This window comes from Rhinolophus sinicus, linkage group LG10, assembly GCF_036562045.2.
Source record: "Rhinolophus sinicus isolate RSC01 linkage group LG10, ASM3656204v1, whole genome shotgun sequence".
NCBI lineage: Eukaryota > Metazoa > Chordata > Mammalia > Chiroptera > Rhinolophidae > Rhinolophus > Rhinolophus sinicus.
Window position 1 is genome coordinate 105912901 of NC_133759.1, and position 14253 is coordinate 105927153.

Sequence of the window (14253 nt, forward strand, 5' to 3'; positions counted from 1 at the left end):
GACCTTCCTAGGAGGGGACCTGAGCGGGGGGGCGTGGCCCAGCCTAAATACTAACAGCTGATTGGTCTTTCGTCAGGCGGGCGGGGTGTCCGCGATACCCCACCCCTCCCTCTTCGAACCGGAAGTATCTCTCGGTCTTTCCAGCTGGTTGTCATTTCACTCGGCTAGGTCCTGAGGAGAAGGACTCAGCCGCGGCTGCGGGACCCGGGCACCGGGAGGAGGCGGCGGCGGCGGCGGCGGCGACAGCGGCGACAGCAGAGGAGGAAGAGGAGGGAGAAGGAGAAAAGAAGAAGAGCCAGGCGGAGTTCGCCACAACAACAGCGGGGACTGTGGGACTAGGGGAAAGCGACGGCGGCGACGACGACGACGGCCCAGCAACCGTGAGGAGAAACAAAAGCCTTCTAAATTATAGTTTTTTAAAAACAAAATCTTGGGGAAAAAAGAGAGAGAGCGAACAGGGGGGAGGCCCTTCTCTTTCAGGATAACTACACTAGTGGGTGTTTCCTTTTTCCCCTCTTTTTCCCCCTCTGCGGAGAATCGAACTGAGAACTGAACCAACCGCCCCTGGGTCCCATGAGGGAAAAAAACCCCGGAGCCGCAGAGAGGGGAAGAGGCCGTAACCGCTGGACCTTCCAGGTCGCCCCCTTGGTCCCCGCGCCCCCAGGCCGCCGGCTCGCCCTCGTCGAGTCTCTCTAATCCCTCCTGGTCGCGACCCCCCTCAGAGGGAGACACGAGTGTTCCCAACCCATTTCATGGGGGAGAGGAGGCCGGGGGGAGCCCGAGAACAGCGACCGCGGCAAGATCTGCACCCAGAGCCTCAGGAGAAGCCCCAGAGGCCAAAACTGCGCCCCGGGAAGGAGCAGAAACAGGACCAGGCACAGCAGAGACCTCCCTGCCATCATCCTCCCATTAGTCAACGCTGATTTCCCCCCCGCAACCAGGAATTCACCGCCCACCCCAGATAACCTAATATAATCTATATATATAAATATATAATATATAATGTTCTTAAATTATTCCTGATTTTTTTTTTTAACCAAGCTGCCAAGAAGAGAACGTGTTCTCCCCTTAGCCCTATTCTAATTTTTATGTGAGTGAATCTAAACTGCTGAGGAAGACCATATGTGATTGTTAAATTATATATATATACATCTATATATATTTTTACTTCGCGCAATGCTTATTCTTCTACATCCATAGAGAAGCTGTGTTTTTGTCCTTCATGTACATTTTCTTTTGGAAAAAGAAAGCGCCTATTTTACTAACCAAAGACTTGATTTTTACCCTCTTTGTTTTTATTCCCTCCTAGAAATAAGCCCGGTTGGATTCATGTTCATGTTTTAAGAGATTTTTTTTTTTTTTCAGTTATTTTTTTCTTTCTTTCGGAGACCAGAATTCCAAATCAAAACTATTTAAAGTGATAAGCTGCGATCTTTGAGCTAGCTATACATAAGACATTTCAAACAAACAACTTAAATTTGGGGTAGAGGATACAAAGGCGTGAGACATCAAGTTGTCGTTTTTTATTGTTAAGATTCTGCTCGTAAAAATAATAAATGGGGGATTACGGGTTTGGAGTGCTAGTGCAAAGCAATACTGGGAATAAATCTGCTTTTCCAGTCCGATTCCATCCACATGTGCAGCCTCCACACCATCACCAAAATGCCACCCCCAGCCCTGCTGCTTTTATAAATAATAACACAGCTGCCAATGGCAGCAGTGCCGGGTCAGCTTGGCTCTTCCCTGCCCCAGCTACCCACAACATTCAGGATGAGATCTTGGGGTCAGAAAAAGCAAAAAGTCAGCAACAGGAACAGCAAGACCCTTTGGAAAAGCAGCAGCTCTCCCCCAGTCCAGGTCAGGAAGCTGGAATACTGCCTGAAACTGAGAAGGCAAAATCGGAAGAAAACCAAGGGGACAATTCTTCAGAAAATGGCAATGGGAAGGAGAAAATCAGAATCGAATCGCCAGTGTTGACAGGGTTTGATTATCAAGAAGCCACTGGGCTAGGTACTTCCACCCAACCCTTGACATCCAGTGCGTCATCTCTTACTGGTTTCAGTAACTGGTCAGCAGCGATCGCACCTTCTTCCTCTACAATCATCAACGAAGATGCCAGTTTCTTTCACCAGGGAGGGGTCCCGGCTGCTTCGGCTAATAACGGTGCTCTGTTGTTTCAAAATTTTCCCCATCATGTCAGCCCTGGCTTCGGAGGCAGCTTCTCCCCTCAAATCGGGCCTCTCTCACAGCACCACCCTCATCACCCTCATTTCCAGCATCATCACAGCCAGCATCAGCAGCAAAGGAGGTCTCCTGCCAGTCCCCACCCCCCACCTTTCACACATAGAAATGCTGCTTTTAACCAGCTGCCTCATTTGGCGAATAATCTGAACAAACCTCCTTCTCCTTGGAGCAGCTACCAGAGTCCCTCTCCTACACCCTCTTCTTCCTGGAGCCCTGGAGGTGGCGGATATGGTGGCTGGGGAGGTTCCCAAGGCCGGGATCACCGCAGAGGGCTAAATGGAGGAATAACACCCCTGAACTCCATCTCGCCTTTGAAGAAAAATTTTGCAAGCAATCATATTCAGCTGCAGAAGTACGCTCGCCCCAGCTCTGCCTTTGCTCCCAAACCCTGGATGGAAGATAGCTTGAACAGGGCTGACAACATTTTTCCTTTTCCGGTAAGATTATGTTCCACTAATAGATTGAGACGAATAAGGAAATGGTATGGTGTAATATCTATTTAACTAAGAGAGTTGGAATTGTCTATGTTCATATCAGAGCTCTTCTTAGAATTTAAGTTAATCACCAGACGTTATTCTGGCAGGAGAAGAGTGTAATTTGAAATAAAATATTCATCTGTTTCTTTGGCAAATTTCTAATTGTAATCTTCCCCTAGATAACTGTATAAACTGGCATAATTATGAGTACCAGGTAGCTAGTGATGTCATAATTATTAACTGTAGTACCTTTCTAGCCTGACAAGAGAATCGGTTGGTGTTTCCCTATTTATTTAGCTGAGAGTGAATAATATATAGAAGTAAATACCTTTCATTGTGGAAACTGATGAGCATTTTCTGCCCATATGCAGTAACTCTAACCAAAGAAATGGTACTGAGTCACTGAAAACCAACTCTTGGATTATAGTTTTCTCACTGGTTATGTTTAAACCTGGAACCTCTCTGAACCCTGGGTCTGAACAGTCTGAATTCATCAATTTCCTCTTAAACGTCTTGCAAATTCTGGCCTGCCCTGTGTCAGTAAGGACTGCTAAAGAAATGATCTAAATGTTGTCTTCATCCCCATTTCTTTTTGAATACTATGAAACTGTAGATCTCAGAGTGACTCTTTTATGATGTCTTTCACCCATTTGTTTATTTTCCAGTGTTAGCACTAGGGGTGTAGATAATTAAACCATGCCTAAAAATAGATCCAGGCGAAAATCACTTGTCTTTCTTGCCACTGGTGTATTCTTATTCTGCAAGTCACATTGTTTGATGTTTTTGAATTAATCAGCTGCCAGTCTAGTGGATAGATGCAAGATAAAGGGAAATTTCATAGTTAATTGGACTACAGATGCCCTACTAAATTTGTATACTTTTGGGGTATGATCATTTATATGTGTTTAGGAAATTTATGTGGATTAGTAAGCTAACATTGAATCAGTCCTCACAACAACCCCACCAGGTAAGTTCTGTTATCATCCCATTTTACAGAGGAGAACAATTGAGTATCAGAAAGCTATAATAACTTGTCCAAGAGCTACACAGCTGATAAGAGTAAACTCTAGGTTGAAAAAAACGAGGATTAAAAATATATCTGTATACATACATGTGTATACCTACACATGTGCTTTATTTTAGAGTTCTTTCTGCAAGGGCTAAAACAGATTATAAATAGTTGCAATGTCCCCAAATGTGATGTCAGCACAAGCAGAATTATCTGTTTTAATTAATGGTTTACTTACTGGTAGGGGAAGTTTGCCAAGAAAACACTGTGTCATTCCAAGGAATTTAATATCCTTCATCTAAGGATTCAGGTGCAATTTTTAGATGTATCTTAAAATGTTTGGTTAAATTAAGTTTTGGATCATACATACATATACATATATATATATGTATGTATGTATATATATATATGTATGTATGATATATATATATATGTATGTATGATATATATATAAAGGGATTTTACTCAAACTGAAGAGAGCAATTATTGTGTTTTATTGGTCAGGTAAAAGGATGTTTAAAACACTGACAATCCCATGAAATCTGTTTTTAAGAAGTACTTTTGATATTCCTTTGAACATAAATTTAAGGGAAATTTAATGCAAAGATGGTTTTTATGAGTTATTCTATATTGCTAATTTTAAAAATCTACAATGGCATTTTATACATTTTAACTAGATTAAGATTGGCTGAGAATTGAATACACTATTCTTTTTTATTTTCCTACTATACATTGATGGAATAAATTTATGTGACCTCATGGTTTATTCTTCCATTCTCAGTTACTTTTGCTAAAGGTTTGCTTTGGGAAAAATAAAAAATTCAGAAGATGAATAAACTATACATGTATGCACATGATTAATATTTTTATGGGGGCTAATGGATGTATTTAACCTGTGATATCTTTTCAATCAGATGGTTTCTTTAGAGATTAAGCTAGTTTATGACATAATAATAAAATAGACTAAAATTGATAGTAAAAGATGTTGTTAGAAACTAACTCTTCCCTTAGAATTGTTGTCTATTTTGCTAGGGATGGAAAACAGGATGAGTCAGTACACCTGGCTCACATATGGTCGGATTAGATTGGAAAGTGAGTGGTTGGTTTCTGCTCACTGTCCCCACCATTTCTTGGGGGGGTTGTGGGGGGGAGAGAGAGAGAGAGAGAGAGAGAGAGAGAGAGGAGAGATTGAGCGCTAGCATTAGGGTGATTTGAAAGTCAATAAAAATAAATGATTTGAAAAAATCTTTATGATGAGAAATTCCTAATTGGGTTTTGAAAATGTCATAAGAACTTAGTAAACTGCTGTGGTGCCTACTTAAATGAACGTAATTGTGTGTGTGTTTTAACAATTATTCTTTTAAATTAATTTTTTGGCACAAAAATTAAATAGTTCTGAGCTGATATGACTTGGTTAAATTTGATATGAAAAAAACCTAAACGAACATTCATTTGCCTGGGAGCCGGGAGAGCTGTCTGTGGTCTTGGCCCTGTCAGTATTACATTGGGGTAGGGAGTGGGGGGCTCAGTTTCTTCATAAAATGTAGGGGGTGACCTAGGTGATTCCTAAATTCCTTTTGATCCTAAAGCAAGCCACTGTGAAATTTAAACTACTATCACAGTCCACTCTTTCTTTTTTTCTTTTTAAAAACACTGCTATCTTATTTAAATGTATTACCTTGAGCACTGTTCATTTTAGGGAGGTGTATAGATATTAGTAATTCAATTTCAATTGCTATTAAAAAAAAATTCCTTAGTTATAAGAGATCTTGAAATTTACCACAGAAATTATAGGCTAGAGCTTACATAGCGACATTATAATATTAGTATCCAATCAAAGGGTAACATGGTATTGTTATATTAAAAGGAAACAATTTACCTGAAATATAACTAATACTGGGCAATGTTTATTTTAATTTGAAGTGAATCAGAATGCTTTTTACATTTGTTGAATGCAGGTGTGGGTACATACAGTGAATTAAAATGAGTGCTAACATTTTTAATTAGTTTTTTTTTTTTTTTTAGCAATCTTACCATTTTTTATTAATATTATGGAGCAGGAGCAAAGATTTCAAATATGTGAATAATCCTCTAAATAACTGATACAACAAGCCATTCATTATAGTTTGGATTTTTTTGTATTAAAATTTGTTTCTAAGTTATTTTGGTTAAGCTTGAAGTTTTCATTATGTGAATTCAGATAACAAGCCTAAAATTCAGTTTTCAGATACAAGTAAACTAATACATATTTAATGATAGCTAACATGCTTACGATATTCTAAGTGTTTTACATGTATATACTCATTTAATTCATTCAACTGTCATATAAGGTAGAAATTATTGTTATTATCATTATTATTATTAACAGATAAAATTTGGTTCTTAACCACTAATATGGCAGTGCCGCTTCACAAAGACATAATATAGATGAGAGGGATGGAGGGAACGCCTCCCAGAAGCATGTAAGATGAGAGGAAACATCTTACAGTGAATAACATACCTGATGATCAAAAGCTGATTATAGATAACATTTTATAGAAATGTTACCATGGAAAGTGGGAAATAATACAATATATTTATTTGTCAACATTGAAATGTTAAACTTAGTATTCAAGTCAATATTTTTTTGTTTTTAGCACATACTATATATCAGGCACTGAGCTAGTGCTTTCACATGTTCTCTCACTTCCTATGTGGGATTTCGCAGCCCTCTGAGGTTTAGTTTTATTGTCCCAATTTCAAAATGAAGAAACAAGGTCCACATTCATGTGACTAAAGGCATGATTTGACCTTTACATTAAGGAGGGAAGGGAGAAATCCGCCCCATCCTGACAAGCACATCCTGGAATCCTGATGTCCAAACCAAATAATACATTGGAGGCACCGGCCAGTAATTACATTGGACTATAGCACTTCTCTGGAGGGGTGCTTCCGTCTTCTGTCCTTACAGGAAAGTAAAGAAGACTAGTGTGGTATATATTCTGGTACTCTCCTGTCTTCAGCTCGGTTATGCTCACACCTCATTTAGCCAAGAACCAGGAAGTAGGCAGGAAAAGAAAGGGGCAAAAATCTGTCACAAAGATGATACTGAAATTTGGTTGATAGGGACACATTTTAGGACCTAGAGATCATGTGCTCTTACTTTAGACACAGTCACCATGGATTTGTTAAGTTGTCTTAACCAGGCAAATAATTCACGTCACTTCAGTAACTCTCCTTGTGTTGTCAGTTTATTGAGCCTTCAAATTATACGTCATATTTGAAAACAAAGTTTACTGCATTGCTTCAGTTCTGAAAGTCATGGTGAATTATTAAATTGCCTAAAGTACAACCTTATTACATTTTTTGTTTTTTAATATAGTCCCAAGAGGGATCTTTGCATAAGAAACATTGTCTTTGACTTTGTATTTATTTATATTAGAAGAGGGGAAACTAATTTTTTAACTGGAGAGTATGGGTTGGATGGTTCTGGCTCCAGCAGAATTTAAATACTGGAAGAACTTTGGGAAAAGCCAACCAGAAACAATTTTATGCCTTTTTGTAGAAAGCCTTTTAACTAGGTCTCATTGCTTTTCTCATGGAGTAGAATTTGGGTGGGGTAGAGTTTTTTGATTATTTTTGTTGTTGTTGTCTTCAGAGAAGCCGTGGAATATGATCAACACATTGTTCTGACATCTCTCAGGAAAAATCTGTTTATTGCAAGTCTAGTGAATGTGGTTGTTGCTAGTTGCAACTAGAAAGATGCTATTTACTTAGTTTATGAGTTTATGCTTTTGAGAACAATCCTTGTTGGTGTTCATGAGAAAGGGATGGAAAAGTAGTCTTAAAGTTAACATAAGCCTAGTTTGAATTTTACAGTATAAATTTATTTTTCTTATGACTTTTCTCTGTCTTGTTATAAAGAAAATAAGCTTGAAGATCCATTATCACATTTTTCAGCACTCTTTTGTACCTTGGTTTTGGTTCCCATCACAGACAAGATAATGTGTGTAATGTGTTTCTCTTAAAGTCAGGGAGGGAGCCCATAGCTTGAGCATTCATTTTAAGTTTTCCTGACAAAACTCATTTTATATTTAATTGTTCAAAGAAATTTGCTCTTGCAGAAATTAAGGTATATTTTATAGCAATATATAATTAAGGTATAATTAAGGTATGTTTTATAGCAATGTATAGTTTTTAACTTCAAATTTAGTGTAGATTCTCATCACATTTTAAGTTCTTGAAACAGAAGGAGTTCCACTTTCAGGTTTTCAGAAAATTCTTAGTAGATAGAAAGATAAATGTGTAGATCCTATTTTTAATCTGTTTCTGAAGATGAAACTTGAATAATTACTGAGAAAAGCTATTTTGTGTGTCCAAAAATGTAGTAGAGTGCAGCACAGACTCTGGATCCAGACTTAAGTTTGACTCTGAACTGTAATTAACTGTGTGACCTTGAGCAAATTGCTTAAATTCAGGAAGACTGTACTTCATCAAGATAATAATACCTAACAGTGAAGGATATTGTGAGGGACCTTAAGTATGTGGCCATATTAGGCAGCTTAAATTTTTTGTTTAATTTAAAATATGGATTTCTAATATTGAGTAAAATTATGAAACTGTGGTTTCATAATTACAAATATAGCTTGGGCATCTGTGAAAGGCTGGAACGGGTCCTTAGTATTGCTTGTCTTATTATATACGCTTTATTCCTCAGAGGACTTCGTTTGAGTAATCTAGATGCAACACAAGATAGATAAAACATTTAGCACAATTGTTAATTTTCTTGAAAAGAAATTTTATAGTTGTATGTATACCTAAACTTTCATTAGTATTGGTAGCCTGTATCTTCAGTATTTGAAAGATTTTGCTTACAATTGTTATTATAAGAAATGTAGAACGTGTGTGTGTGTGTGTGTGTGTGTGTGTGTGTGTCTATATTTTAATGGAGAATTTGTGATTTTTTTTTTGCTAAGAGGTAGAAAAAGGTACCATAGATTTGAATTGGGTATATATTAGCTTTTATGCTGGAATTGAGTTTTGTTTTTCATATTTTAATTAATTTAGCTCATATTCATTGAGCACCTGCTCTGTTAGTCTAGTCACAGGACTAGATAGCTCATAAAAATTGTTTTGATTTGGTTTATTTAATGTATTTCTGATCGGTGCTATCATCTTTGGACAATACCGAACATGTATTTTTTTTCTCATTACAAACAAATTAGCAACTAGCCCAAATATTTCATTTTATTTTAATCCATGAGCTATTTAAGGCAAACTAACAGATTCAAATTTAGGTATAACAAAAACAATGTGTAAATGGCATTTCTAAATATTTTATTAATGGTCACATTTATAAGTACACAGTTATACAAGCTTCCTTGTACACAGACGTTCTCGTTTTAAGTTTGGTGACAAAATGGTATCACAAAAGGCAAGCTTTAAATTATGGATAGCAGAATGCAGGTCCCATTATATGTCAAAGAAAAACTGCATCAGCCATTTACAGGTCCCCTGCCATGTTTACAAACTGAATTATTCAAGTTCAAAGCCTTAAGCTGTACAAGTACTTTTCCTATTGTATAGTAATTAGATTGAACAATTTCAATTTGATGAATATTTACCAGATATATCCCAATCATTATTATATCATAGGTCTAAACTAAGTTAGTTAATCCCTCAGTATTATACATTTCAGAGCCATATTTATATTTAAATATTATGTAACATACTTTTAATAATAGTTCTTCTAGTTGTTTTTGAGGAATGTATCTACTGCTAGTCAGTAAAATAGCTATCATCTTACTCTCTGTAGAACCTTAAAAAAAATAAAACGAAACCAAAAACCCTCAAAACAAAACTCAGGATAAGAACATTGCTATTCAGAAAAAAAATCTCCTAATTATACAATGGAAGTCAGATCTGGGCTCCAAATATGGCTCTTGCCACTTACTAGTTATGTGACCTAGGGAGCAAACTATTCAACTTTTCTGATCCTTCATTTTGTCACCTCTTTCGTCTGGTCTTTTTGAGGATGAAATGAAATATGTCTAGTATTTATCTTCCAAAAGATTCTGTTCTTATAAGAAAGCAAGTCACAAATAGAAGTATTCAAAATCTTGCAAATAGCACCACTTCTCCAAATGTGACAAACATTGTATATCTGGCGTGTAGTAATTGAGCTTGATTTTAAAGAACAATTTTATAAACTGAACTACTATTTTTTTTAAATAAAGTCACTGTAGTTAAATAATAGTGGAAATCAGCTTAGATGATGCTCTCATTTTCTTGAACACTGCTGAAAAATTTAGTGACCAACTGTTTTGGTATTTTTTCCCTCTTTTGGTAAGGTTCCCCCCACGTATTTAAAATTTCTTATTATGGAAAAATTTAAATATATTCAGTAGTAGATAGTACATATTCAGCAGACCCCGATGTACCTGTCACCAGGTTTCACCTGGAGTAGCTCTTGGACGATCCTCTTCTATATTCCTAACCCTCTCTCCCCTTTTCATGTTATTTTGAAGCAGTTTCCAGGTATTGTATCATTTCATCTATGGTTTAGTGTGTGTCTCTAAAAGATAAGGAGCCTTTTTTCCCCCTTAAAAACATGAAAATGTTTATTCTAGTTGTTTTTAGAAGAAAGATAGTAACTGAAGCAAGCCCCACATTTCTGTTGCACCCGCTCAGCCTGTTTCACCACTCAGGCTGGTGCTAGTCTGGAAGGAAACCACTGTTGGCCTTGTGTCCTCCCTCCTGGGCCGAGAAAGATGCTGGGGTCACGTGGCCATAAAAAAAAAAAAAAAAGAATAGAAAGGAAAAAAGAGAGAGATCTAGCAAAAGCACCAAAACATCAGCCCGTGACCCAAATCTGGGAGGAGATTGGCCAGTTTTCCTCTCCCAGTCTCAGCCTTCCCCCAGGTTCGGTCTTCTGTGGACTTGTGGGAAGGATCCTTGAAAGGAGATGGAACAGGACAAGACAGAGCATTTTGGTTTTATTTTTGTTTGTCTGTTTTTGTTTTTAAGAGGAATGTAGAGGTTTGGGGTCTTTTGCAGGCCTTTGGACTGCATCAAACTTTTTCATCTCTTTCTTTCAACCACAGATGTTCGATGCTTTCTTTCAGTGGCTCATGGCTGGGAGTTCATGGCCAAGGGGAGCATGTTCCTTCTCCTCATGAAGTGTGCCGTCCGGTGACCTCTTGCTTGGTGCCTGAGTATTGAAATGCCTTCTGCTCAGGAGACTCGGGAGAATTAAGGATTGGGGAGCGGGGTGGGGGGGGGAGCTGTGAGGGCTAAGGAAGCCTGGCGCTGGGCACAGGCTGCTTTTTGACAATTCCTGTCAAGGCTAAAGAGAAGAGATGTCATGGGTGACAGGACACAAGCCTCAGTTTAGGAACAGAGTGTGTGTGCATTTGGGTGACCATTCTGACACAAATGGCCAGAGGGTGCTCATTCCATCATTCCTTAGGGATGAACATGCGTAGTGTTTACCTACTTTATTTAATGACCTTTGCCCTGGATAGCTTATTAGGTACAAGAAATCATATACGGGTATTTTTGGGTTTATAGGTTTCGGTTCGTTTTGATGATCTATTAAAATGGGAAATATCACAGCACAGCCAAATTATTCAGATATAAACAACACCTAATTTAAAATGTTGGTTTCAGGTTCTTATACATCGCACCAGAGAGAAGGGGCAGATGGAATGTTTATTGAAAAGGTCTGCTAATAGCCAGGCGTCGTGCACAGGTTGTCACGTACCTTATCTCATTTCTCCTCACCACAGTTTTTAAATGGGGTGTTATCCTCTTTTTGCTGATGAAACCACGGTTCAGAGACGCTGCAGTGTCAAGATCGCTTGTCTAGTAAGTGGTGATTTAAATGCAGGTCTTGGAATCGATTTTAATTACTTGTCTGCTGGGCAAGGTGAGAATAACCAAATGGTCAACAAGAAGAAGGAGTCTATCGATCCAGGAACCGAGTCATCAAGTCTAGAACATGCCGGTTCGTGTTTTCAGTACAGTTAAGTGGTGACAAGAAATGTTTGCCACTTTAAGGATTTCTAATGCTCAAAACAAGTGAGGTTTATTTAGTGAAGGTGGAATGAAAGAAACTTTTCTCCAAGGCCTTCTGGAGAGAGCTGATGCGTCACTTCACCAGGGAGGTAATGGAGCTACTGATATAATCAGGGTGATACACCAGAGACATTCATTCATTCCGCTATAGTTTATTGTTCTATCAGGGAGCGCTTGGTAGTCTAAGATCTGTAAGACCCCTTGCCTTCATTATAAAATAGTCATCATGAGAAAGCACTGACCGAAGAGGGAACCTGCTGGGAAAGATGAGAAGCTACCAAATGTGCAGATACTTACCTCTTTGACTTCGTCCTCTGACAGTTCTCTGAATTCAGGCCCTGTGTACAATGAAAGATCCCATGCCTTGCAGGTGGTAATAGATTGACATGTGTAGGTCATGACAAGGTTCATTGAAATGGACCACTTTTCTGAGCTTCTGCTCTCAAGTCAGACTTCTCCACTTACTGTGACTTTGAGGGCAATTATTAATATTAACTTCTCATCACTTCATCTGCCTAAAATGGGGATGATAATAGTTCCCACTCCACATGATGGTTTTGAGGAACTAATTTATGTAAATGATACATGATTCATGTGAGACACACAACACAGAGCCAGGAGGAACATGTTAGCCACTTGCATATTGACGGTGATGATGATGGACTTACTGTGGGCTACACGTACGCCACAGTGTGTGACCATGGAGATGAGTGGCGTTTGTAGTCCAGTGGGGACACCGCTGTAAGAAGGCTTGTTACTGTCATGTGGGATGTCAGCGTGCTAGGGGGACACGGGGAAAGGGACTTGTGCCTGCACCAGGACGTGTGGGTCATCGGGAAGTGAGATCTTCCAAGTTGACTTACGTAGTCAACTTTTGATGGCCGTGGACTTAAATATTTAATCCAAGAAGAATATTTACACCTTGGAAAATCTTGGATTAAAACTCCCATAGTTACCTTTGATTAACTATGAGCTTTACTGTCATATATAACTTCTTGTTTATTTTGGCACATATTTGACACACTGGCATACACTTTACTTTCAAAACAAAATGTTTTCCTTTCCTTTCTTCACCGGGAAAATTTAAGCCAGAAAGAGAAACTTCCATAGGCTGATACAGGTCCACAGTGGTCTGACAAGTGGCAATCAGAGCAATGTCTGTCTTTATAGGAAGGGAATGGATAAAGGGAGGAGCTGAAGTTTGGCTTTGCTTCTTAATGTGGTTACATTCAATTAATTACATTTTGTGATTTAGTCCCAGTCTAGTAATGCTTAAACATATGAACTCAAGTATAAAAGGAAAGAAGCAATAATGTAGTGGTCAGGGGGGTTGATTGGTTGAAATTGAACTTGATTGTAATTTTTTTCCAAGTTACAACCTTAAAGCTTGGAACAGACGGCTTTGTTTCAGGTTTTGAGAACAAAGCCCTTCTCTTTATAAGGAAACCTTAAAACGGTTCGTGTAGAATATTCAAGCTGGGCTGTAGCATGACTGGCCAACCAGGATATAAGCCACACATCACAGCCCCAAGCACCTAATGAAGTTGACCTGTTGAATGGAACGGCTCCATTCAGTGATCCTCCAAGTGTGGTTCTTGGCTTAACTTGCAAATTTGTTGGACCTATGAATCCTTGGACCCTGCCCAGAGCTACTGAAAGAGAAGCTTTGGGGGTGGACCCAGTAATCCATGTTTTGGCAAGACCTCCTGAGGGCGCTGATGTCGTCTCAAGTATGAGAAACACTGGCTTAGATTATCCATCTGAATGTTAACAAAAAAAAAAAAACCCAAACCAAAAACCACGAATGATGATTTCGATTTGTGGCCTAATTGCAACCTAGTTCTTTCTGATCGTAATAGACCAAGAGGTTCATGCTTCTTGTGGCTGCTTCTGGAGTGTTATGAAAAGCCACGTCATGTCATCAGTTATATGCTGACGTAGGTCTCTCTGTATTGCCGTGACAGTCAGGACTGTTCAGGTGTGGAATAAAAGGATGGGTCCTGCTCTTGGAAATACTAATTTGTTCTTTCAGGAAGTTATTTTTTATGAACTTTGATGTTCATAGTAACTTCTATGATTTTTCCTTTAGAAATTGTCCTGTGAAGTAGAGATGACAGAAACTGAAACCAATTAGTTAATGACATGCAACTCAATATATTAAATATAACAATTAAAATTACAAAATAAAATGAGGTCTAAGCATTGTAATCGAGTTTGCTTTGCTGAGCGTTGGATATAATTGTTCAAGTTTCATTCATGATTAAGCTCACATGTTCTAGAGTCAGAAGGCCTGGTTCCTCCTTCAGATTCTTCCATCTCCACTTATCTGCTATTGATAAAGCTATTTATCACTCTGAGCTTCAGTTTGTTCATCTGTGAAATGGGATAATAACTGAACATCCCTAATTGTATAGGATTTTGTGAGTAATCAGTAAGATTAGACATGTAAAGCATTAGAGCTAGGTAAAT

The 14253-nt window shown here is 38.4% G+C and overlaps 1 protein-coding gene across 4 annotated transcripts in view; it reads left to right on the forward strand.

The window, feature by feature from the left end:
- The first annotated feature begins 1354 nt into the window (after positions 1-1354).
- The window catches only part of CPEB4 (cytoplasmic polyadenylation element binding protein 4), a 55869-nt gene continuing 42970 nt past the window's right edge, over positions 1355-14253 (forward strand). For all 4 annotated transcript variants that reach the window (XM_019741467.2, XM_019741476.2, XM_019741485.2 and 1 more), the window contains exon 1: positions 1355-2681. In XM_019741467.2, the coding sequence (XP_019597026.2) occupies positions 1557-2681 (1125 nt within the window). In that variant the 5' untranslated portion in view covers positions 1355-1556. The remainder of the gene's footprint in view (positions 2682-14253) is intronic.